Below are 21,909 nucleotides of genomic sequence, written 5' to 3'. Positions count from 1 at the left end.
GCACACAGCTCATGGTTGGACTGGAATTAAGCACCACAAAATACAGCTTTAAAATGAGATGGCCCAATCCAGCAGGCCTCTGTGTCCATTTTGAGCTTGCAAGCTCCTCTGAGTGGGTGATTTGTTCTTCTATATACCCTTGGTGCATAGTGGTGCCCCGCAAGACGAACGCCTCGCAAGACGGAAAACCCGCTAGACAAAAGGGTTTTCCGTTTTGGAGGCGCTTCGCAAAACGAATTTCCCTATGGGCTTGCTTCGCAATGCTTCGAAATGTCTTGCGAGTTCCTGCGGGGTTTTTTCCCTCCCCCCCCCTTTTCCTAAGCCCTAAGCCGCTTATCAGCTGATCCGCTAAAAGCCGCTAAACAGCTAATAGCGCTAACCCGCTAAGCTGTCAATGGGCTTGCTTCGCAAGACGAACAAACCGCTATACGAAGAGCCTCACGGAACGGATTAATTTCGTCTTGCGAGGCACCACTGTACTTCCACATAGGAGCTTATTGTGGACTCAGCACTGCTGAGTAAGAGCCACTGGGCTCATTTTGTGGCGCACTGTGAAACGTAGTGTTTTCACCGCCAAACATTGCAGAGGGCCTCCCCCCCCCGCCCCCCCCGCGTTTGGCACCACTTTGGAGTGAATCGGACGCCGTCGGATTTTGGGTGGAATCTTGACCCCGCGGGTTAGGGCGCCGAGGGCTCCTTTAGTACGGTGCCGGGAAACATAGTGTTTTCACCGCCAAACGTTGCAGTAGAACCAGCTTCCCGTTCTTGGTTCCCAGGAAATTGGGGAAAGCAGACTTCATGTTCCTCATCCCTTTTCTAAAAAGCACGTGTCTCCCCCCCCCCCCAAAAAAAAACAATCCTGGGAATTGTAGTTTGTGAAGGGTTCTGGGAATTGTAGGTCTATGAGAGGGAAGCACTTTAAATCATAGGATCACAGAATAGTAGAGTTGGGAGGGTCCCCGAGGGTCATCTAGACCAACCCCCTGCAATGCAGGAATTTCAGCTAAAGCATCCATGGCAGATGGCCATCCAACCTCTGCTGAGAAACCTCCAAGGAAGGAGAGTCTACTGCCTCCTGAGGGATTTCTTCCCACTGTCTTTTTTTTAAAAAATAATGATAATAATATTTATTAAGAATTTAAAGATTACAAAAAGAAAGAAAATTAAAACAAATCAATATAATACAATACAATACAAAGACAAAAACAAAAACACTACGTAAAATATTGAATTAACAAAACAAAACAAAAACAATTAAAAACACTTCCAATATTTTCAATCTTAGCTTTCATTCACTTGTTTCATTGACTTCCTCACGCCTCCCTTTTTTGTATTCCACTTCAATTAACTGTTTCAGCAATTCCTTTCCATCTTTCTCTGTTTTCTGTCCTGTAATTAATCTTAACATATTCTAACCTTATTTTTTTCCCTTTAATACATTAACAATCTATCTGTACCTAATTCCTTATAACATTTCTGCCAAAGCCATATAACTTCATTCCACCATTTTTCTAAAGCTCATTAATTTTACAATATTTCTGTAAATAATCTTTAATTTTCTTCCAATCTTCTTCCACCGACTCTTCTCCCTGGTCTCGGATTCTGCCAGTCATTTCCACCAATTCCATATAGTCCATCAGCTTCATCTGCCATTCTTCCCGGGTGGGTAAATCTTGTGTCTTCCAATACTTCGCGATGAGTATTCTTGCTGCTGTTGTTGCATACATAAAGAAAGTTCTGTCCTTCTTTAGCACCAATTGGCCGACCATGCCCAGGAGAAAGGCCTCTGGTTTCTTCAGAAAGGTATATTTAAATATCTTTTTCATTTCATTATAAATCATCTCCCAGAATGTCTTAATCCTTGGGCATGTCCACCAAAGGTGAAAGAATGTACCTTCAGTCTCATTACATTTCCAACATTTATTTTGGGGCAAATGGTAAATTTTTGCAAGTTTGACTGGTGTCATGTACCACCTATAAATCATTTTCATTAAGTTCTCTCTTAGGGCATTATTACATGCCGTAAATTTCATACCTGTGGTCCATAACTGTTCCCACTGTTAAACAGCTCTTGCTGTCAGAAAGCTTTTCCTGAAGTTGAGTCGTAATCTCCTTTCTTGTAGCTTGAAGCTATGGCTTCAGGTCCTAAGGGCTTCTAGAGTAGGAGAAAACAAGCTTTCTTCCTGTGATGGCCCTTGAGATATTGAGAGGGCCGCATGGTGTGGCTCTCATATCCATGTCCTGAGGGACAGAGAGCAAAACGTTTCTCTCTCCCCTTTCTCCACCCCAGGCAGAATTGCAAGGGGTCAGTGCATCTGGCTGGTAAGAAGATGATTGGAGTTTGGAGCCCAGCCAGGGCTGGCTGTGGGCAGGATCCTGGCATTGCCGGGGGTTGGGCTAGATGTCCCTTGGCATCCCTTCCAACTCAAGCAGCTAAAGGAAGGGTCGGGAGAGCAAGATGCAGAACCAGGGGAGGCACAACCACTCACCCCAATAGCACCCTCTGGCCTGGCCCACGGTGGTCTCATCCCAGCACCCTTTACCCGCCCCCCCCGATTTTATTTTTCTTCATTCATCTGCCTGACAACCCAGCAGCCTGGCCCCTGATTGCCAGCTGATGTAACAAAGTGCTGCTTTGCAAGCAAGCCTTATACAGTGGTGCCTCGCAAGACGAAATTAATCCGTTCTGCGAGTCTCTTCGTCTTGCGGTTTTTTCGTCTTGCGAAGCACGGCTATTAGCGGCTTAGCGGCTATTAGCAGCTTAGCGGCTATTAGCGGCTATTAGCGGCTTAGTGGCTATTAATGGCTTAGCGGCTTTAAGAAAAAGGAAACAAACTCGCAAGAACTCGCAAGATGTTTCGTCTTGCGAAGCAAGCCCATAGGGAAATTCGTCTTGCGGAACGACTCAAAAAACGGAAAACTCTTTCGTCTAGCGAGTTTTTCGTCTTGCGAGGTACCACTGTAGTGCCCTGCAAGAGGGATGCCTGTCAGATGACGGTGAGAGACTTGAGAGAAATGGATTCTGATGTTAGGAGGTTCAGAGAAGATGAGTGGCATCATCATCATCATCATTATCATTATCATTATCATTATCATTATCAAAATAAAAAAATTCCTTCCAGTAGCACCTTAAAGACCAACTAAGTTAGTTCTTGGTATGACCTTTCGTGTGCATGCACACTTCTTCAGATACCTTCTGAAGAAGTATCATGCATGAATAAGTGCATGCACACTTCTTCAGATACCACACTTCAGGTATCTGAAGAAGTGTGCATGCACACGAAAGCTCATACCAAGAACTAACTTAGTTGGTCTTTAAGGTGCTACTGGAAGGAATTTTTTAATTTTGTTTTGACTATGGCAGACCAACACGGCTACCTATCTGTAATCATCATTAGCGTCACCCCCACTGGTACATGTGGCTTAGCTTCTTGGCTTGACTTGTTGACAACTGTAGATAGCTTGCCAGGTCCCTGCGTCTCATCAATGGATGCCGTGTACACAGCCTTTGGTTTTAAGGGAAATGCTTCTGAGTTTGATCAAACGAAGTGTTGGCGATGTTACGCACAAGAGTTAGACAGGGTGCCGGCGCTTGTCACCTGTTTCGCCCATGAAGAGTCTCAGGCTTCTTCAGTAAGTTCTCTCTTTGTTGGATCAAACTTACCTTTGTTGATATCGGCAGGAGCCTGGCTAAAGGAACTTTAAAGACCGAATCTTCCTTTTGAATCAGTTTTCTGTTTGTGGCTTCTGTAGTAGATCTTGTACCTTGTTCCCTCCATTTTGGGATTATTAATATAAGATTTAGAACGTAGAATGGTTTGGTAGTGTTTTGTGTGCCGCTTATGTGCTGCTTACTTCATGCTGGGCTACTACGAGAATTGGCAGCACCCCTTCTCGTAAGTGGTGGACATACTATCAAAGGCTCATTGGCATGGATGGCCAAGGCCATCGCTACCAACAACGCTCTTTGGAAAAGAGGACAGTGGATGGGAAATGCCTCCTTAGAGGACCGTACAGTAAACTGGGTACAAGATACAGTGGTGCCTCGCAAGACGAAATTAATTCGTTCTGCGAGTTGTTTCATCTTGCGATTTTTTCGTCTTGCGGAGCACGGATTCCCTGGGTATTAATGGTTGTAAGAAAAAGGAAACAAACTCGCAAGATGTTTTTGTCTTGCAAAGCAAGCCCATAGGGAAAATCGTCTTGCGAAGCAACTCAAAAAACGAAAAACCCTTTCATCTTGCGCGTTTTTCGTCTTACGAGGCATTCGTCTTGCGAGGTACCACTGTAGTACAGATAGTCAGAATTGGCACTTGGATGCACATCTGATTAAACCTGTGGGGCCTGATTCAGCCAAGTGAAAGGAAAGCGAAAGAGCCCCCCCTTCTTCTGCAAGGGGAATAACTAACAAAAAAGGAGCAAAACACACAGAGTGAATTTTTCACATCTCCACAGTTGTTGTTGTTGTTGTTTGAGTTTATTTATTGAATTATTTAAGCATGCAAAATAGGGCACGGATGTAAGGGTTGATGGGTCCAAGTAGGCATGATGGAAGCAACAGTATTTGTTCTTTAAATGTGTCCGCCATATTTATATGTGCGTGTTATGTACTGAGTTGAATAGGATCCAAACTGCAACAGTCTGATTGGTCCTAGAACAATAGGATTCAGAATGCAGCAGTCTGATTGGTCCTAGAACAATGCAGCAGTATGATTGGTCGGCAGGAACCACCCAATCATGCTCCAGATAGAAGTGAATCCACAACCTGATTGGCCTACAGGAGAATTCCGGAATTAGCCAATCACGTGCAGCCCATTGTGTAAATAATGTATATAAAGCAGATACTTGGAGGGGGCTTTCATTCTTCCTCCTCACTACTATGAGCTGAATAAAGAGCATGAAATCACTTTGCGACTCTGAGTATATTTCAGTGCGGAAGCCAGAATCAAGCACCAATCCAACAGAATAAGAAAGCTAGCCACTATGGTCTGCACTGCTGACACACATCTAAAGAAGCAGGTAAGTTTTGGCACTTTTAAGTCAGTGGTTTTTATTCACACAGTGTCCCTAGTTGTGCCTCAGCTGTGTCATATCTATGGGAAACTGCCAAGAATAGACCCACATCCCATGTCATTCTGGCCTCCTTTGGGAGAAAGGGTGCAATGTAAATTCAACAAATAAAATAATTAAAAGTGAGTGTCCGGCTTGGGAATATTCTTTGGAAGCCCAGCGTCCGACATGGCTTCCTTCTGAGTGCAGGAAGCTCCTGCAGCCAATCGGAAGCCGTCCCTTTGCCCCCCCCCTTCTAGAACCCACCACTCTCAACCAACTCTCAACCGTCTCCCCACCAACATTCAGACTCACTTTAATAGCCTGAAAGGACCCTGAATCTTTCTACAGCTAGTATCCACTATGGCTGAGTTTCGGAAAGGTGAGAGCCTGGAAGCTACAATGCCCAGGATCATTTTGGGGACATCATGTGCTTTAAATAATCATTAGATGCACTTTAAATCATAGGATTATAGAATTGTAAAGAAAAATGAATGCTGATGGTAGATGACCCAGAGGAGATGAGTGGCATGTTGTTGTTGTTGTTGTTGTTGTTGTTGTTGGCATCACCCATCACTGATGCATGTGGCTTGGCTCCCTGGTTTGCCTTGTCCACAGATGTTGATAGCTTGGCAGGTCCTCAGCTGTGGTCCCCAGAAGATATTTTCTGCTGTGAATAACTGGTTGGTAACTTCCTCTGTTTTTATTTTCCTTTCTGTCTCACAGCTTCTCAGAAAGGAAGGCCACAACCGCTGCTCTGGCGCCGTGGGGAACGACCGGAAGTCGTGGTATGTTAATTCCATGGGGAATCCATTTCCCACATATTTATTTATTTATTTATTTATTTATTTTAATTTCTATACCGCTTTATATTTTTAATAAAAATCTCAAAGCGGTTTACAGCATAATAAATCAATCAAACACTAGCTGGGCGATGTTCCTCTGGTCTCAGGAGGAGCCTCTTCAGTAGGGCTGGCAGGTGGGTCTGGGCCTCGCCCCCCAGGCCAGGTGGAAAGGGCCTTGCAGGGAGCGGCCTTCGCCCTCCCACCTGCCCCCTAGGTCCCTCCGCTGGCTGGCCGCCCCCTGATGTGGCTGGGGGGAGGCAGCGGACTGAGGACAGGAGGGGACAGGAAATATGGAGGGCAATCTGCCCCAGAAGAAAATCTGCCCCAGAAGAAAATAATTGGAAAAGCTTGCAAATACCAGATAGCCTTAGGATTTAAATACATAATGTGATGAATTAATATGCTTAATGCTGAATTGTAAAGAAAGAAAGATGTTAAGTGATTAAGTTAATTTTTTTAGAATATAGGTTTTGGAAAACTGTTAAAATGATATACACGGAAATTCAACCAGGGGGATACGAGGAAGTCACTTAACGTTACTAAGTTTGGTTTAAATACAGTTGAGATTTATGTTTGTTTGTTTGTTTGTTTTGGAAAATTAATAAAACATTTTTTGGGGGGGAAAGAAAATCTTTGGGGAGGGCCCCTGGGACCCCTGTCCCCGAGAGTGGATGCCTATGGCAGGAGAGTAAAATGTCCTTCTTCCTTTGCAGGGCCGTGGTTTGGGAGCGCCAGTCAAGGCTCCGGCCAAGCAGCAGCCCAGCGGTGCCACGTCCCAAACCAACATCTGCAGGTATGCTGTGCCCTTCTGTGGCAGGGGTGGGGCAGTCTGAGGAGGGCACGGCCGGTGCGCTCACACTGGGCCCCACATGGCAGAGGGGGCCCAAAGAAGGCGGAAGAACAAGAGGGAGGGGTGCCAAGTTGTAGGGTTGTACAGGCAGGGCCGTAGTTAGGGGGTGGTGAGGTGGGCCCCCGCAGGTGAGGGCACAGTGCAAAATGGGCTAAAAATATGTCCATAAATATTGATTATTGCCTCATAAGGAAAGGTTTTTAGCAGAGGATGAATTGAAAGGGTGGAGGGTTGGAGGAGAGGCAGAAAGTAGAGCTCATTTGTCCGTGGCTAGGGGGCATGATCTGGACGGTTCTCCAAGGGCGCAAGATCACCCAGCTACGGCTCTGCGTATAGGGTGCCCTTGACATCTGAGAGCCCAAAGTTGGCCCTTGGTTGGGCACAGTTCCAGGTTGAAACCTGTGGAGACCCCTAGGCAGTCAAAATATCCCTGGGCTCCTTGCAAATCATATCCTGATACATTTTTTATTTTACCAACCAACAGTAATTAATAGGCAAAACAAACAGTACTTATTCTGATCCATTGTTTCCTGGCCCATAAAATGGTGCCTGCTCCGTCCATTGGGTAATCTGGCTCTGGTGGGGAATGCTTCTGTGGAGATCAATCCCAGAATTCTCCCCGCCCCCCCCCCCCGGTCATTCCTTCATTCAGACAAAAGAAGAAGCGGCTCTCTTTGCCTTCTTAGCCCATATTTTCCTCTAATTTCTGCATCCCATGCAAATGTCCTTCTTGAGATTCTAGCCAAGCTCAACTGGTGGTCTCAGTTACCATAAAGGTAAAGGTAAAGGTACCCCTGCCCGTTACGGGCCAGTCGTGTCCGACTCTAGGGTTGTGCGCCCATCTCACTTAAGAGGCCAGGGGCCAGCGCTGTCCAGAGACACTTCCGGGTCACGTGGACAGCGTGACGAAGCTGCTCTGGTGAGCCAGCACCAGCGCAGCACACGGAAACGGCGTTTACCTTCCCGCTATAAAGCGGTCCCTATTTATCTACTTGCACTTAAGGGTGCTTTCGAACTGCTAGGTGGGCAGGAGCTGGGACCGAAAGACGGGAGCTCACCCCGCTGCGGGGATTCGAACCACCGACCATGTGATCGGCAAGTCCTAGGCACTGAGGTTTTACCCACAGCACCACCCGCGTCCCATAATGTTACCATAATGAACCATAAAGTTACCATAATGAACCTTAAAATAAAAGAGATACCTGTTATTACCTATATATTTATCTGGAACTCCTCCAACCAATCATACTAACTGAACTTGTTTCTTCCTTAGGCGAGAGGCCGGCCAGAACAAAGGGGGAAAGGCTCCCAGCTCAGGTAAGTGGAAATGCCAATTGAGTGCCCCATATTCTAGGAATGCTTCCTTCCCTTGTCCCCCACCCTCATGCCCCAGACTGGGTCTAGCATGGCAGGGAGCCAGGCGCCTGCTCATGTTTCTTTTTTCTTTGCAGTGTGGGAGCCTTTCCCCAACACATATTTTGTTCTGGCCAAATCCCTGGAGAGACATGGCGAACATCAGGTACGAGGGCAGAGGGAATGAAGGGATCCTTGTGAAACATGTTTTGGGAGTCCCACCTGTGGCTTCCATTCTCATGTGATGTCCTTCTTCCTCCACAGGGCCACGCCTCCAGGGATGAGGCTCCAGATCCGGCTCCAGGGATGAAGAACCAAACAACATCCCGGCGGTTCCCGGCTGTCGTCCCTCGCGGCGTGTCCCCACTGCCCCTCCTCCGTACGGGCATGGCTCCATCCCGGCCCGGTTTGGCACAGAAGCAGCAGCCAAAGTTTCCTCCCATTAAAACAGCTTCTCAGGTGAGGGAGGAGACTTTGGCTGTTGCTTCTGTGCTAGGCCGGTCGGACGCCCGTACGGTGGAGAAGTGGGGAGCCCTTCTAAGATCAGGTAAGTGGAAATGCCCCCTCCCAGGTCCCCCACCCTCCTGCCCCAAACTGGGGCTAGCGTGGCTGGGAGCCAGGCGCCTGATGATGTCTCTGTTTGTTCTGCAGCGAGGGAGAAGTTCAGTCGTGGAACCGCCGCATTCCTGGAGGGACTGGAGCCCAGACGACGGCCTCTCGCCCCTGAGGTAATGGGACAGGGGGGAGGAGGGGGGCCTTAGGAAACACACAAGGAGGGCCTGCAGGATCAGGCCAAGGGCCCGTCTGGTCCAGCCTCCTCTTCTCCCAGGGGCCACCTAGATGCCACTGCGAAAGCAGCCAACAGGATTTGAGCCCAAGAAGCAGTGCTTCAAAGATCCCTTCTTTCTTGCAGGATCTTGATCGTGCACCGCTGTGGCTGCTGCCCAAGCCTCCCCCAAAAAGACCAGGTAAGAGGAAGGGAACCTTTGCATGGGGCGGGGAGAAGGCTGGGGGTCTTCCTACAGGGGTTGCTTCACTACAGCTCCCATTGTCCTTGACGACTGTCCTTTCCCCCCTTCTTTTTTTATAAAAAAACCACAGCTTGAGGATTCCACAGCTTGACAAATTCCAGAGTGTTTGGATCTCAGCTGAAGGACTGTATTCCGGTTTCTGATTTTTCAGCTGCTGAAGCATTTGAAAGCTTTACAAATGTGAAGAGCGAACTTTTCCCTGTTCATCCTTTGGACACAAATCAAGATAATGAATTTTTCTACTCTGAGAAATATTCTGGGGCTGCATGCACCGCTGAAGCTGCAGATGGAACTCCAAGCAGTGAAGCTGCTCCAGCGTCTTCCTTTCCTTCCTAGTTCTAACTTGTCCCTGGATATCTGGAAAGGCAACTGTGACTGCATCGGTTTTGAGGATATTCTGAACGACCCGGCACAGAGAGAAGGAATGGGAGATCCTCATCTTTTGGTTGAACACAAACTTGGTTTCTTATAATGCGCACATCCTCCATCCTTCTGTTCTTGTAAATATTTCTTACCTGTGTCCCTGTGGCTTCAAGTAAACCATCTAAACAGTAGTTGTACAGCACTTGTTTTGATACACACAATGTCTCACCTACCTTGATGAAAAAAAGGCACATTAAATGCTTAAATATATTACTTTTGTTCTGTGTTTACTGTCAATACAAATGTCTTGTAAGTAGGTATTTTTAAAAAAAAAAATCGGGAAATATCTCTATTCAGGGCAATTACTGTTTCACATCTGCAACTGTGGAACTGTAAACATTAAAAAGTCTATAGAAAAGGGACGTTTTATATTGAATGCTCTTGTTCTTTGCCATATATAACCCAGGTATTTGCTGTTTAATATTTCTTTCCTTGTGCTTGATGACATGCCATCTTTTAAAAACAATGCCATCTTTTAAAAACAATGAGTAAAATTTTCTATAAATGCAACAAAACGAAACAAAAAACGAGCTCCCCACCGGGGCAACCCAAGCTCTGAAGTGTTTAGGCTGTCTCAATTTGGGAAACGGGCCGTGGCAGCAGGGGAAGAGATCAGCTCATCAGCACACAGCCTCTAAGACTGACTCTGGAGTGAGAAAACTTCCCAAATTAAATCCCAATAAGGAGAGAGAATTCAAATAATTAGTGGAACAACTTTTGAAAAGTGTCTGGGAGTGAAAGAAGGGAGTCCACTCTCGAGCTGGTCAGAACCACGTGGGGAAAATCGGACTGGAAAGAACCGGGTACAACGAAACCTTTAGTCTCCGAGTATATGGGCATAGAAGGGATCAAAGAATTGTAGAGCTGTAAGGGACCCCAAGGATCATCTAGTCCAGCCCCTTGCAATGCAGGAGCCCCACGTTGGGCAAAAGATTCCTGCAATGCGGGGGGTTGGACTAGGTGACCCCCAGTGTCCCCTCCAACTGTACAGTTCTTTGATTTTCATACAAATGCTATGAATGGCCTGCATCTGAGGGGCTGCGATGACCCCCTAAGTTGCATCCTGCAGGGACAAATGCCTCGCCCTGAAGAGAGACTGCTTCCCATCACAGATTTAGAACTCTAAGGGCTGGACTACCAGGAGGAGGAAGAAAGTAATGAAAAATTTGTCCCAGGATCTGTTTCCTTCTTACTGGTCTGCTTGGGCCCCAGGGCACACTAGCCATCAGCAACAGGAGGGCATCTTCCGCACATATATTTTCCAAATGCATTCTAGGTGGTTGGTTCTGCCCCACTGAAGCCAGCTTGTACCTTTCCCTATTACTGTGACTCGCAGTTGCTACCTTCACACACTAAAAGCATTTACAGTGGTGCCTCGCAAGACGAAATTAATCCGTTCCGTGAGGCTCTTCGTCTTGCGAAGCAAGCCCATTGTCAGCGGATTAGTGCTATTAGCGGTTTAGCGGCTTCTAGCGGATCAGCTGGTAAGCGGCTTATCAGCGGATCAGCTGATAAGCGGCTTAGCGGCTTAGGAAAAGGGGGGGAAAGGGAAAAAACCCCACAGGAACTCGCAAGACATTTCGAAGCATTGCGAAGCAAGCCCATAGGGAAATTCGTTTTGCGAAGCGCCTCCAAAACGGAAAACCCTTTCGTCTAGCGGGTTTTCCGTCTTGCGAGGCGTTTGTCTTGCGGGGCACCACTGTACTGTATTTTTCGCTCTATAGGACGCACCTTTTGTGAGATCTTGCAGTGTGTGTGTGTTCCTGTGAGATCTCACGCGACCATACCCAGGCTCCTAGCATGCCAAGAAGGCCTTGTGCTCAGTGAGCAAGGTGGAAATGTTAAAAACTCTTTTAATGCCAGGAAAATCTTCTGCATGTTTAATTTGAGCAATTTTCACCAGGCAGCCTTCAACCGTGCAAAGTTGAAATTGCACAAGTTAAGTGCACATAAAACTATGTGCATCGTACTTAGTGGATTATGTTTTTATGCTTTTCAGACTATAAAATTGGGCATTCTTTTTTTTCTAATGCTACCTACAAAAGAAATCAACAAATTTGCAAATAACAGTGTTCTTGCAGATCTCAAAATCATTTTGCACTGTGAAGATTATTATTATTATTTAATTGAAATTCATCATGTTTTGCTTAACTGGGGTTGTAGAATAAATGACCTAATATGCTTCTATGTGCCTCATTATAAACTGCTGCCGCCATCTATTGGCCACAAATGAAAACAACCACCCAGTTTAGGCAGCTGTGCTTATTCACCAGAAAAAAATTCCAAAAGCCTCAAAGGAGTAATATTTTTTTATATATAAAAAAAAGTTTTATTAGTTTTACAACTTAATATTCCACACACTTATCATATAAAATAATAATAATAAAAGAATTCAAATATCCCCCCCACTCTATGACTTCCCCTTCCGGTTCTTTAAATATTTGCTACTTCTGCTTAATTTATTTTTCCTTATTTTTGTTAAATTTTTAGTTAAGTGCTCCTATCTTCTTATATATTTTTATACCATATTATCTTTCCAATTATATCTTACATTTAATTAATTTCCAAATTATTATTTCTTAATCTTTACATTTGTTTTCTTACTTGTAAGTGTTTACTCAAACCCTGCTAATGAGTCCATTTCTTTACAACGTTTCTGTAAATATAGCATAAATGGTTCCCAATCTTTTTTTAAAGTCTCTATTGCCATTGTCTCTAAGTCTTCCCGTAAGTTTCGCCATTTCTGCGTACTCCGTAAGTTTAGCTTGCCATTCTTCTTTCGTGAGTAATATATTTCTAAAGACCAACAGAAATGTCATGCAAAGCCATAATCATCACAATTTTAACAAATAAAGGCTTGACATATCTCGCTTTGCATGTCATGAGTCTATCTTATATATTAGTTTCACCTTTTAAGTTGAATTACTGAAATAAATGAACTTTTCCACAATATTCTAATTTTTCAAGTTTCACTTGTAGTAATTGCCGCAATAATAAAATACTGTGGTTTATGTACTGGGGGAAACATGATAGTGCCGCAAAAGAAAGATGTCTGCATCATGTGAGTTTAACAATGCAGTTATTATGTTTAAAGAAAATGTTGTCTACTGCAGCCATTTCCATGCGTAAAATCTCAGATTTAGTGGGAAAAGATAGTGGGAGAAACCTTCCATTAGGGTCAGTGTATCTGATCAGTCTCAGGGCTCTTCGGCACTGATCTCGCAAATCCACGTTGCTCTTTTGAGTGATCGGTTCCTGCAACGAGGAAGGCATTTAGAGCTCTGAAATTCCAGGCAGGAGTCAGCGACCTTTTTCAGCCATGGGCCGGTCCACCGTCCCTCAGACCATTTTTTTTGGGGGGGGGGGAATGAACGAATTCCTATGCCCCACAAATAACCCAGAGATGCATTTTAAATAAAAGGACACATTCTACTCATGTAAAATCTACTCATGATTCCCAGACTGTCTGCAGGATGGATTAAAAAGGCGATTGGGCCGCATCCGGCCCCTGGGCCTTATGTTGCATCCGGCCCCTGGGCCTTATGTTGCCTACCCCTGTTCCAGGCTATGCCCCGCTGTTAAGTTGTGGGTGAACATATCAGACGATACAGCGATTCTTCAAACAGCTCTTGTTTATTCACAGGCCAGAAAAGAACTGAACTGAAGGGTTCAGCCAGCCTGCTTATATAGAGCTCCACTACAACGCAACAGTAATCACTTTCTGTAACTATCCAATCACTGAACATCACTTTCAATCCCTTATTTGCATATGTGGACCTGAGTGAAAACTATCTACAGTATCCCCCTGCTGGCCCAGGGTGAGAACTTCAGTACATAACAGCCGCAACTTATTTAGATGGGAGATATGCCAGAATATCTGTAAATTGTTATTCATGTACAGCATCTGGAGCCAGAGAGAAGTGGGAAACACAGTGTGACATGATTGTGGGCACAGATGAGGTAGGTGCTGAATTTTGGGAAACCTGATGTAACCCCAAAACCGTGGTATGCAAAACTCGTATCTCATGGCACGAGGCAATGTGATCCTTTTAGGAAAACTTTCTGCACTACGGTCAGGTGAAAAACAGGTTTGGGCTCCAGGAGGACCAAGGTGTCAACAGGACATTAGAAATGCCATGTGGCTCATACCACAAAAATGCAGGAAAATGCAAGTTGCAAGGTGGTTTTTGAGATGGTGCGGATAAGTAGTCATTCGCCGCTCTTCACTCATCCCGAATTAACAAGGGTTGTGCATAGAGGGTGCTTTCAGATTGTGACTATTTTCAAGTGGCATTCAATCACATACCAGCAAAATGAGGGTGTCCAATTATAGATGATTATAGTATTGTTTGACAAACCCACTTCCTTCAGAGTCCGGATTTCGTACACCATGGGAAGCACAGAGGAAAGTGTGGAGATAACACTTGCTTTGATGCAACAGCATCTAACCTCTCTCCAACAGATGCTCTGTTGATGCCCAACGTAGTCTAATCTCCTTGCCAACAAATCAGGATGGGAATGCAATAAACAGGTCATCAGGAAGCGCCCAGAAATGCTTGCTAGGAGCTGGAAAAAAACAGAACAGTGCAAAACATCTTACTTCTGAATAAACAAACATAGGATGTGACTTGATAAACTGCACTAACCACTGATGGTTCATTGAGATAATGGTTCATTACGATAATTTTCAGTTCTTTTAAATGTCTGGAATGTAAGTTACACCTACCCAAGTGTGTGCGGGCCATGAGGAGGCAAAAAGCGGCAATTAGAGAAATAGATTGAGTTTTCAAGCTGGCAAGGAGCTGGTAGGAAATAGCTTGAGGTTCTTGCAAGGGTTTGTTGTTTTTTGGGGGGAGACCGAAACTGTCTATTCACTGTTAGAATTCCTGCTCCGTGATTGCAGTCATGGGATTTTTGTCTTTCACATGACGGTATATGTTTTGACTCCACAGAGTGGGAAGTGACAGAGACAGGATGTTTGTGTTACTGTGTTCCACAAAGTGGGACTATTGTCCTTTGTTCTTTTTCTCTTTGCTGTCTGATGCTAGAGAGAGAGGGAGCCATGTTGCAGTGCTCCGTGTGTGTTTATATATAAATAAAGTAGATTAGCCAAAATGCTGAGTTGCTGAGGTCTGTCACGCAAGGTGCGCAAACTCTGCGGATCCCTAAGTGTGCCGGTGTCAGCTGGCATCAGTCGCTGTGATGTTCGGGCTGAAGAAAGCTTTTGAAGCCCCCAAACGATCGACCAGGAGAGAGAGAACATGCCAGTCGGGCATGTGTCTCTGCCAGGGTCCTACTCGAGTGTAGGCTGAACTCCTGACACTCACCCTGTACCTTTAAAAGCACTTTGAAGCATGTTCTTTCCCTCAAAGAATTCTGGGAACTGTAGTTTATTGAGTGTTGCTGGGAAATTGTAACTCTGTGAAGGGTAAACTGCTTTAAAGCTATAGTGTGCACATAGCCAAGGCTGCTTTCAAACTAGCACAACCTGTATGCCATCTGCTTTACCTATATACTTATAAATAAATAGCTGTTGCTGAAAAGAGAACCCAAATGAATCACCTCACCAAGAAACTGGCGCTCTAAACCTGCCCCGGAAATTCAGGGAAATTGGAAACCTAAAACAGGGCAATGGCCTTGGTCTGTTCCCAAGGGGTTATTTGGGAACGTGTTTCCAGTTTCCAACTCATCGCCCTTTTGCATAGTGCAGTTAATTATGAAAAAAAACTGGTTCGAAGGATGAATAATGTGGTTGGCTGATAAGCACTCGATTCTAAATCCTCTAGGGCATTCTGGTTGCTGTTTTTAAAAATGCCAGTTTGCAGCGCCTAGTTCGTGCCAGCTGTGTGGCCCTGCCTCTCATAATTATTAGTACAGATTCTGCCTCGCACCCACGGTATATAATAATTCTGACAGCCGTGGCACATTTTTTCGGGTAGCGTGTTTTCACAGAGTCAGCTGCATTTACTTTTCGGTGCCACACCTCATGACGTGATTGCAAGTGTAGTGGAAAAACGGCAGTAGGCATGTGGGGTGGGGCTTTCTCACACTTCAAGTTCTTAATGGTGCTGCTTCGAACACCCAAACGTCACACACGCCCCATTCGCAACAAAGCTGAAGCTCAGAAAAGCAGGCATCTTCTGCCTATCTGAATTAATGAAAAGTGGTGAGGTGGGGGAACTCCTTTCAATGAAATAGCTGTCATTCTCTCCCCTGAATCACCCCCTTGAGCTTTTTTGGGGAAAAAATAATTAATTGGGCAAGGCTTTCCTGTGAAATAGCATTTTTGCTTTTTTAAAAAACTCTCCCTCTTTTGTCCCATATCGCTTTTTTGGGACGCGAGTGGTGCTGTGGTGTAAACCACTGAGGCTTGGGCTTGCCAGTTGGAAGGTTGGCGGTTCAAATCCCTGCGGCGGGGTGAGCTCCTGTTGCTCGGTCCCAGCTCCTGCCAACCTAGCAGTTTGAAAGCACGTCAAAGTGCAAGTAGATAAGTAGGTACCGCTCTGGCGGGAAGGTAAACGGTGTTTCCGTGCGCTGCTCTGGTTTCGCCAGAAGCAGCTTAGTCATGCTGGCCAAATGACCTGGAAAAACTGTCTGCGGACAAACACCGGCTCCCTCGGCCTGTAAAGCGAGATGAGCTCCGCAACCCCATAGTCGTTCACGACTGGACTTAACTGTCAGGGGTCCTTTACCTTTCGCCCCCCTGTGAAATAGCATTTTTGCTCTTTTTAAAAAGTCACCCTCTTTCCTTCCCTATAGCTTTAGTCTGATCACATGAAGTGCTAGAGTGCATGGAGATAAGTAACTATACAACCTTTAGAAGACATATGAAGGCAGCCCTGTATAGGGGAGTTTTATAATGTTTAATGTTTTATTATGTTTTTATACAGTATATGTTGGAAGCTGCCCAGAGTGGCTGGGGCAACACAGGCAGATGGGCAGGGTATAAATAAGGAATGTTGTAAGGTATGGTTTTACACCCTTCTTGGATATTAATTGCTATGGATGGTAGCCTCACCGCCAATGAAAGAGATTCAGCCTAGCTTGTGTGTTGACACCAAGCAATTTGCAAAAAGCGACTATGATTCACACATTGTTTTCGCTGTAAAGCTGGGTATTTTAAAGTGTGCACTTGAAACTGTGTAATGTATGAAAAACGCATGAGAACTAATTTGTGTGTTTTTCAATGTATACGGTACAGTGGTACCTCGGGTTACATACACTTCAGGTTACATACGCTTCAGGTTACAGACTCCGCTAACCCAGAAACAGTGCTTCAGGTTAAGAACTTTGCTTCAGGATGAGAACAGAAATCGTGTGGTGATGGCGCAGCAGAAGCGGGAGGCCCCATTAGCTAAAGTGGTGCTTCAGGTTAAGTACAGTTTCAGGTTAAGTACGGACCTCCGGAACGAATTAAGTACTTAACCCGAGGTACCACTGTCTATCACACACGTTCACTATTTAGGGAACCAGGATTAGGCATGGCTCCCAACTGAGCAAAGTTTCATAGCAAACACAGGTTTTGCCACAAATTAATGCGTGTGGAAAACGTCTTCTGGGGGCGGAGAAGCACATTTTAGGCACTGGAATGTCTTCACTCCAAAGGTTTGCTCAGAGTGCTTAACCTTTACAGGTACGAGGGATTAAAATATTTTCACTCATCCTACTCTTGCAGTAGTAACTGGATATTTCATTTCACAGTGGGAGGAGAACGGGCCTGATGCTGAAAATCCTGTCGTGCTTCTTCAATATACCCAATGGTGTAACTGCATTCTGGTTGCTTCTCTTGTTAGGAAATACTGATTGTTAAGAACAGGTTTTCACAGCCAAAAGAAATGCTGGAGCTTAATCTCTTCTTTCCTTCAGACTCACTTTTAAGGAAGCTGGCGTATTCTAGCAAGTAGTATCTGTGGTGCAGAGGCTTACAATACAATCCTGGGGGGTGCCAAATGTATTCCTACTGTATACCGGCTCCTCTCGATCGTTGGCAGTGAAAAACAATGGAGCGAAAGTCAGGCTTCGTAGTTTGGCAAATTGTAATGGAATTGTTAGGGTTGCGGGTGGCGTTGTGGGTTAAACCACAGAGCCTAGGACTTGCCAATCAGAAGGTCGGCGGTTCGAATCCCCACGACGGGGTGAGCTCCCGTTGCTCGGTCCCTGCTCCTGCCAACCTAGCGGTTCGAAAGCATGTCAAGTGCAAGTAGATAAATAGGTACCAGTCCAGTGGGAAGGTAAACGGCGTTTCCGCGCGCTGCTCTGGTTTGCCAGAAGCGGCTTAGTCATGCTGGCCACATGACCCGGAAGCTGTACGCCGGCTCCCTCGGCCAATAAAGCGAGATGAGCGCCACAACCCCAGAGTCGGCCACGACTGGACCTAATGGTCAGGGGTCCTTTTACCTTTACTATATATCTCCAAAATATAAGATAAAAAAACAAAATAATACCTACATACAGCAACAGTGTTTTGTGTTGTGTAGGCTCCTATGTGTTATGTGCAAATGGCTTTAGATACCTATTAGGTCCATAAATTACCATATAGCATATATTCAACACAAAACACACACACATATAGGCAACAACAAAAGCATTGAATATATATATCCAATGCAAAATTACAACAAATTTCAGTGCAAATTACAACAAATTACAAATTATATATATATATATATATGTAGATAGATAGATAGATAGATAGGCAGCAACAAAAGCATTGAATATACATATTCAATGCAAAATTACAACAATGCAAATTACAATGCAATGCAGATTACAACAAATATATATATAAAAAAAGCAACAACTCTGACAACCACCGGCAACTCTCTTTGCATCCAGCCTGTGCCCGGAACCCCCCTGGTTCCCCCAGGTGGGGCAGGACCCGCCCTCCCTCTGCTCCACCCACTGCGCCTTCCCACCGCCCGCCCGTCTCCGCGAAGGGAGGGACGCGGCTCCTCCCCCGGCCAGGCGGAGGCAGCGCCCCGGGCATCTCGGGCGCCTCCTTCGGCGCTGTCCTCCCGGGCGCGCGGCGAGGTGCGGAGCTGTGCGCGCCCGGGACTGCGCTCTGCCATGGAGCCGGCGCCGCTGCTGCGCTTCGGACCGCTGCTGCTGCTGGGTGAGGATGGGGGGCTCTGGGGGTCCGCGGTGGGGCTGGAGGGGGGTGTGTGTCTCTGCCAGCCTGTTCCCTCTCCTCTCTTCCCGGCCCTTTAAGAGCTCCGCGGCAGGCAGATGTTCAACAGGTGCAGCCGCAGCGTCTCTGCCTGTGCTAGCTGCAAGGGGGGACCTGGAAAGAAAAAGAGACAAGGGCAGGTCCATTCCTTGCCTTCCTTTTCATGGAGAAGCCGTAGAATTGTAGATGGGACCATCTAGCCCAACCCTGAGATTAATAATAATAATAATAATAATAATAATAATTTTTATTTATACCCCGCCCTCCCCAGCCAAGGCCGGGCTCAGGGCGGCTAACAAGCAATAATAAAAACAAGTTGAATAAATACAACTTAAAAACAAGATTAAAATACAACATTAAAATGTTGAAACATTAAAATATTAAAATGCAGCCTCATCAAAGGAAAAAGAAAGAGGCTGATGTTCCACCGGTTGGGCTATATAATATCAGTCTCCCTGTCTGGGAATCAGACCCTGGTCTGGTGTGTGACAGGCAGCCATACCACCAGTGCTTTTTTTCTTTAAAAAAATGTTTAGGGCTACTCTCATTTTCCTACTCATTTTGAAATACTGCCCCTCACTGAGGCCAAACTTAGATTCACAAAAGGTTTAGGGGTATGCGTCTCCCCCCAGGAAAAAGCACTGCTTGCCACTATACTAGCAGGAGTACCTTTTAGTCTTACCTCCCCACCTCCTTGCAAGGCGTTCCTGAGCCTCTATGGTACCTATCAGGCAGAAGTTCAGCAGGTGCAGTTTCCCTTGATCCATTTCTGCTTGTGGTGTCAGCAGCAGCACTGAGGGGTCTGTGGGAAGGGCCAGGATAAAAAGCAGCGGTTGTGAAGTCTGTGGATGGAAGAGGTTAGTTGCATCGACCTGAGAACTTGTAGACGGGCTGGCAGAGCTTTGCAGAATGGAAAAGTGCGGTTGGCCGGAGTTTACATCTTCTTTCTTAATATATGGTCATTGCTTCACTTCTTCTTCTTAAAAATATACATATTCCAGGGCTCATTTTGTATGCTAAAAAGTCTAGCTGCTTGATCTTTGAGGCAAGCTGTGTTCACTTAATGACAAGGAGGAAAGCACTCTGTGTATGCTCAGGTGCAGTTTTTAATTTAGTTCATTCTGGGACTCAGCCCTAATACTAAAAGCGCATTATAGTTCTGAACTTATTTAAAGCACAAATCAACGGCTTGTTTAAGGAGAAGGGGAATAAGCAGCACTAGCAGGAGAGATTTGATTTTATATATTATTATTTTTTGATGTATCAAGCTATGCCAGGCCAGCAGGGTTTGCTGCCCGTGCTGTGGCCGTGTCCATCAGGGTACCTACTGAACGGGGCCAGTCCTCTATATTTAGCTCTGTGTGTTTATTTTAGGATGCTTTAGAATCAACGGTAGTTCAGGGAATTTAAAAACAGACCGAGCCCCGGAGTGCTGGTGTTGTATATCACATGCAGTTTTAAATGGTTTTACAACCTTTCTCGCTTGAGAATGTTGCTGAATATATTATGTTTCTTTGCTGTGACGTGCAGGTGTACCTTAACCTAGCTCTGTAATGTTAAACAAACTTCTATCAAAACCCACCAGCATTAAATAACGCAGCAAATGATTCCATAGTTAATTGCGTTCTTTGCAGACTCATGGAACAGTTGCTTCCTAGAAACTAGTGCGGTTCACAATCCACAGAGGCTTAGCTCTCTATTTCCCTAGCTTACCTGTTGGAGCAGACTTGCTACATAAGCAGAATAACATGGGTAGGCAAACTAAGGCCCGGGGGCCAGATCCAGCCCAATCACCTTCTAAATCCGGCCCGCAGGCGGTCCGGGAATCAGCGTGCTTTTACATAAAATGTGTCCTTTTATTTAAAATGCATCTCTGGGTTATTTGTGGGGCCTGCCTGGTGTTTTTACATGAGTAGAAGGTGTGCTTTTATTTAAAATGCATCTCTGGGTTATTTGTGGGGCCTGCCTGGTGTTTTTACATGAGTAGAAGGTGTGCTTTTATTTAAAATGCATCTCTGGGTTACTTGTGGGGCATAGGAATTCATTCACTTCCCCCTCAAAAAAATATATATTCCGGCCCCCCGCAAGGTCTGAGGGACAGTGGACTGGCCCCCTGCTGAAAAAGTTTGCTGACCCCTGCAGCATAATCTTCAAGAACAACCATTCAGAGAGAAGAATACAGTGGTGCCTCACAAGACGAAATTAATTCGTTCCGCGAGTTGTTTCGTCTTGCGATTTTTTCGTCTTGCGGAGCACGGATTCCCTGGGTATTAACGGTTGTAAGAAAAAGGAAACAAACTCGCAAGACGTTTTCGTCTTGCGAAGCAAGCCCGTAGGGGAAATCGTCTTGCGAAGCAACTCAAAAAACGAAAAACCCTTTCGTCTTGCGAGTTTTTCGTCTTACAAGGCATTCGTCTTGCGAGGTACCACTGTATTCACTTCTGGATTTTGACAGTGAAGAGGGATGAAAGGTGTGGAAAAAACCCATAACCCAAGCCCTAGAGAAGAAAGGGTGACATAAACTGGAAACATAAATAGGATGGGGGCTAGTGTCCAGTTACACCGGTCATTCTCACACACGCCCCAAGGACAATAGCACAGGGAATTTTGCTGAACTGGTGTCAACGTGAGCTGTGCCTCACACTCCATAACGTACAGCCTTCACGATGTCGCTGGTGTCAAAAGAACCACTGAGCTTCTGAGAACATAGTTTTATCCCGCCAAAGGCTGGCTCTTGATGTGGCTTGGATTGTGAGGAGCTCTGGGAAATGTGTTCGGGGCAAAACTATATCCCACAAAGCAGCCGTGCTTCCAAGAAAGAGTCATTGGATAAGTCTGCCTTTTCATTTCATTTTCATTTCACTTTTGAATTGTTTGCAGTGGTACCTCTGGTTATGCACGCTTCGGGTTACAAGCTCCGTTAACCTGGAAGGAGCTGCTCCTGGTTGCAAACTTTGCCCCAGGATGTGAACGGAAATCGCGCGCCAGAGGCAGACCCCATTAGTGAAAGCGCTCCTCAGGATGAGAACGGTTTCAGCTTAAGAACGAACTTCCGGAACGAATTAAGTTCGTAACCAGAGGTACCACTGTACCGTCTTTCTATTTTACAATACCCAAGGCGGTTTGCAAGCTGAAGAATCAAAGAATGTACACCTTATAGCAATCTAATCCAAGACAAAAATGTGATAATAA

General features: G+C 45.5%; 2 protein-coding genes across 5 annotated transcripts in view; both read left to right on the top strand.

Annotated features, from left to right (window-relative positions):
- Positions 1 to 4,956: 4,956 nt before the first annotated feature.
- On the top strand, positions 4,957 to 9,302 carry LOC309327202 (uncharacterized protein; the record flags this gene model as incomplete). Of its 4 annotated transcripts, XM_081836366.1 has the most annotated exons (9): positions 4,957 to 5,431; positions 5,776 to 5,837; positions 6,608 to 6,687; positions 8,018 to 8,061; positions 8,196 to 8,263; positions 8,362 to 8,644; positions 8,749 to 8,825; positions 9,011 to 9,065; positions 9,199 to 9,298. In XM_081836366.1, exons 1-9 carry the CDS (start codon positions 5,413 to 5,415, stop codon positions 9,201 to 9,203), a joined length of 693 nt encoding a protein of 230 aa, XP_081692492.1. In that variant the 5' UTR covers positions 4,957 to 5,412. The 4 variants fall into 4 exon arrangements, with proteins under 4 accessions (XP_081692492.1, XP_081692494.1, XP_081692491.1 ...); XM_081836368.1 differs by lacking the exon at positions 8,362 to 8,644 and having other exon boundaries at positions 9,199 to 9,302; XM_081836365.1 differs by lacking the exon at positions 9,199 to 9,298 and having other exon boundaries at positions 9,011 to 9,187.
- A 9,264-nt stretch (positions 9,303 to 18,566) lies between these two features.
- Positions 18,567 to 21,909, top strand: part of BTC (betacellulin) — a 31,807-nt gene continuing 28,464 nt past the window's right edge. The window contains exon 1 of the mRNA XM_081836388.1: positions 18,567 to 18,663. Coding sequence (XP_081692514.1) covers positions 18,618 to 18,663 — 46 coding nt within the window. The 5' untranslated portion in view covers positions 18,567 to 18,617. The remainder of the gene's footprint in view (positions 18,664 to 21,909) is intronic.

The sequence above is a fragment of the Podarcis erhardii genome (assembly GCF_964252035.2).
Source record: "Podarcis erhardii genome assembly, chromosome: 13".
Lineage (NCBI taxonomy): Eukaryota > Metazoa > Chordata > Lepidosauria > Squamata > Lacertidae > Podarcis > Podarcis erhardii.
Note: the sequence above shows the minus strand (reverse complement) of the source record. Positions and strands in the feature narration are given on the sequence as shown.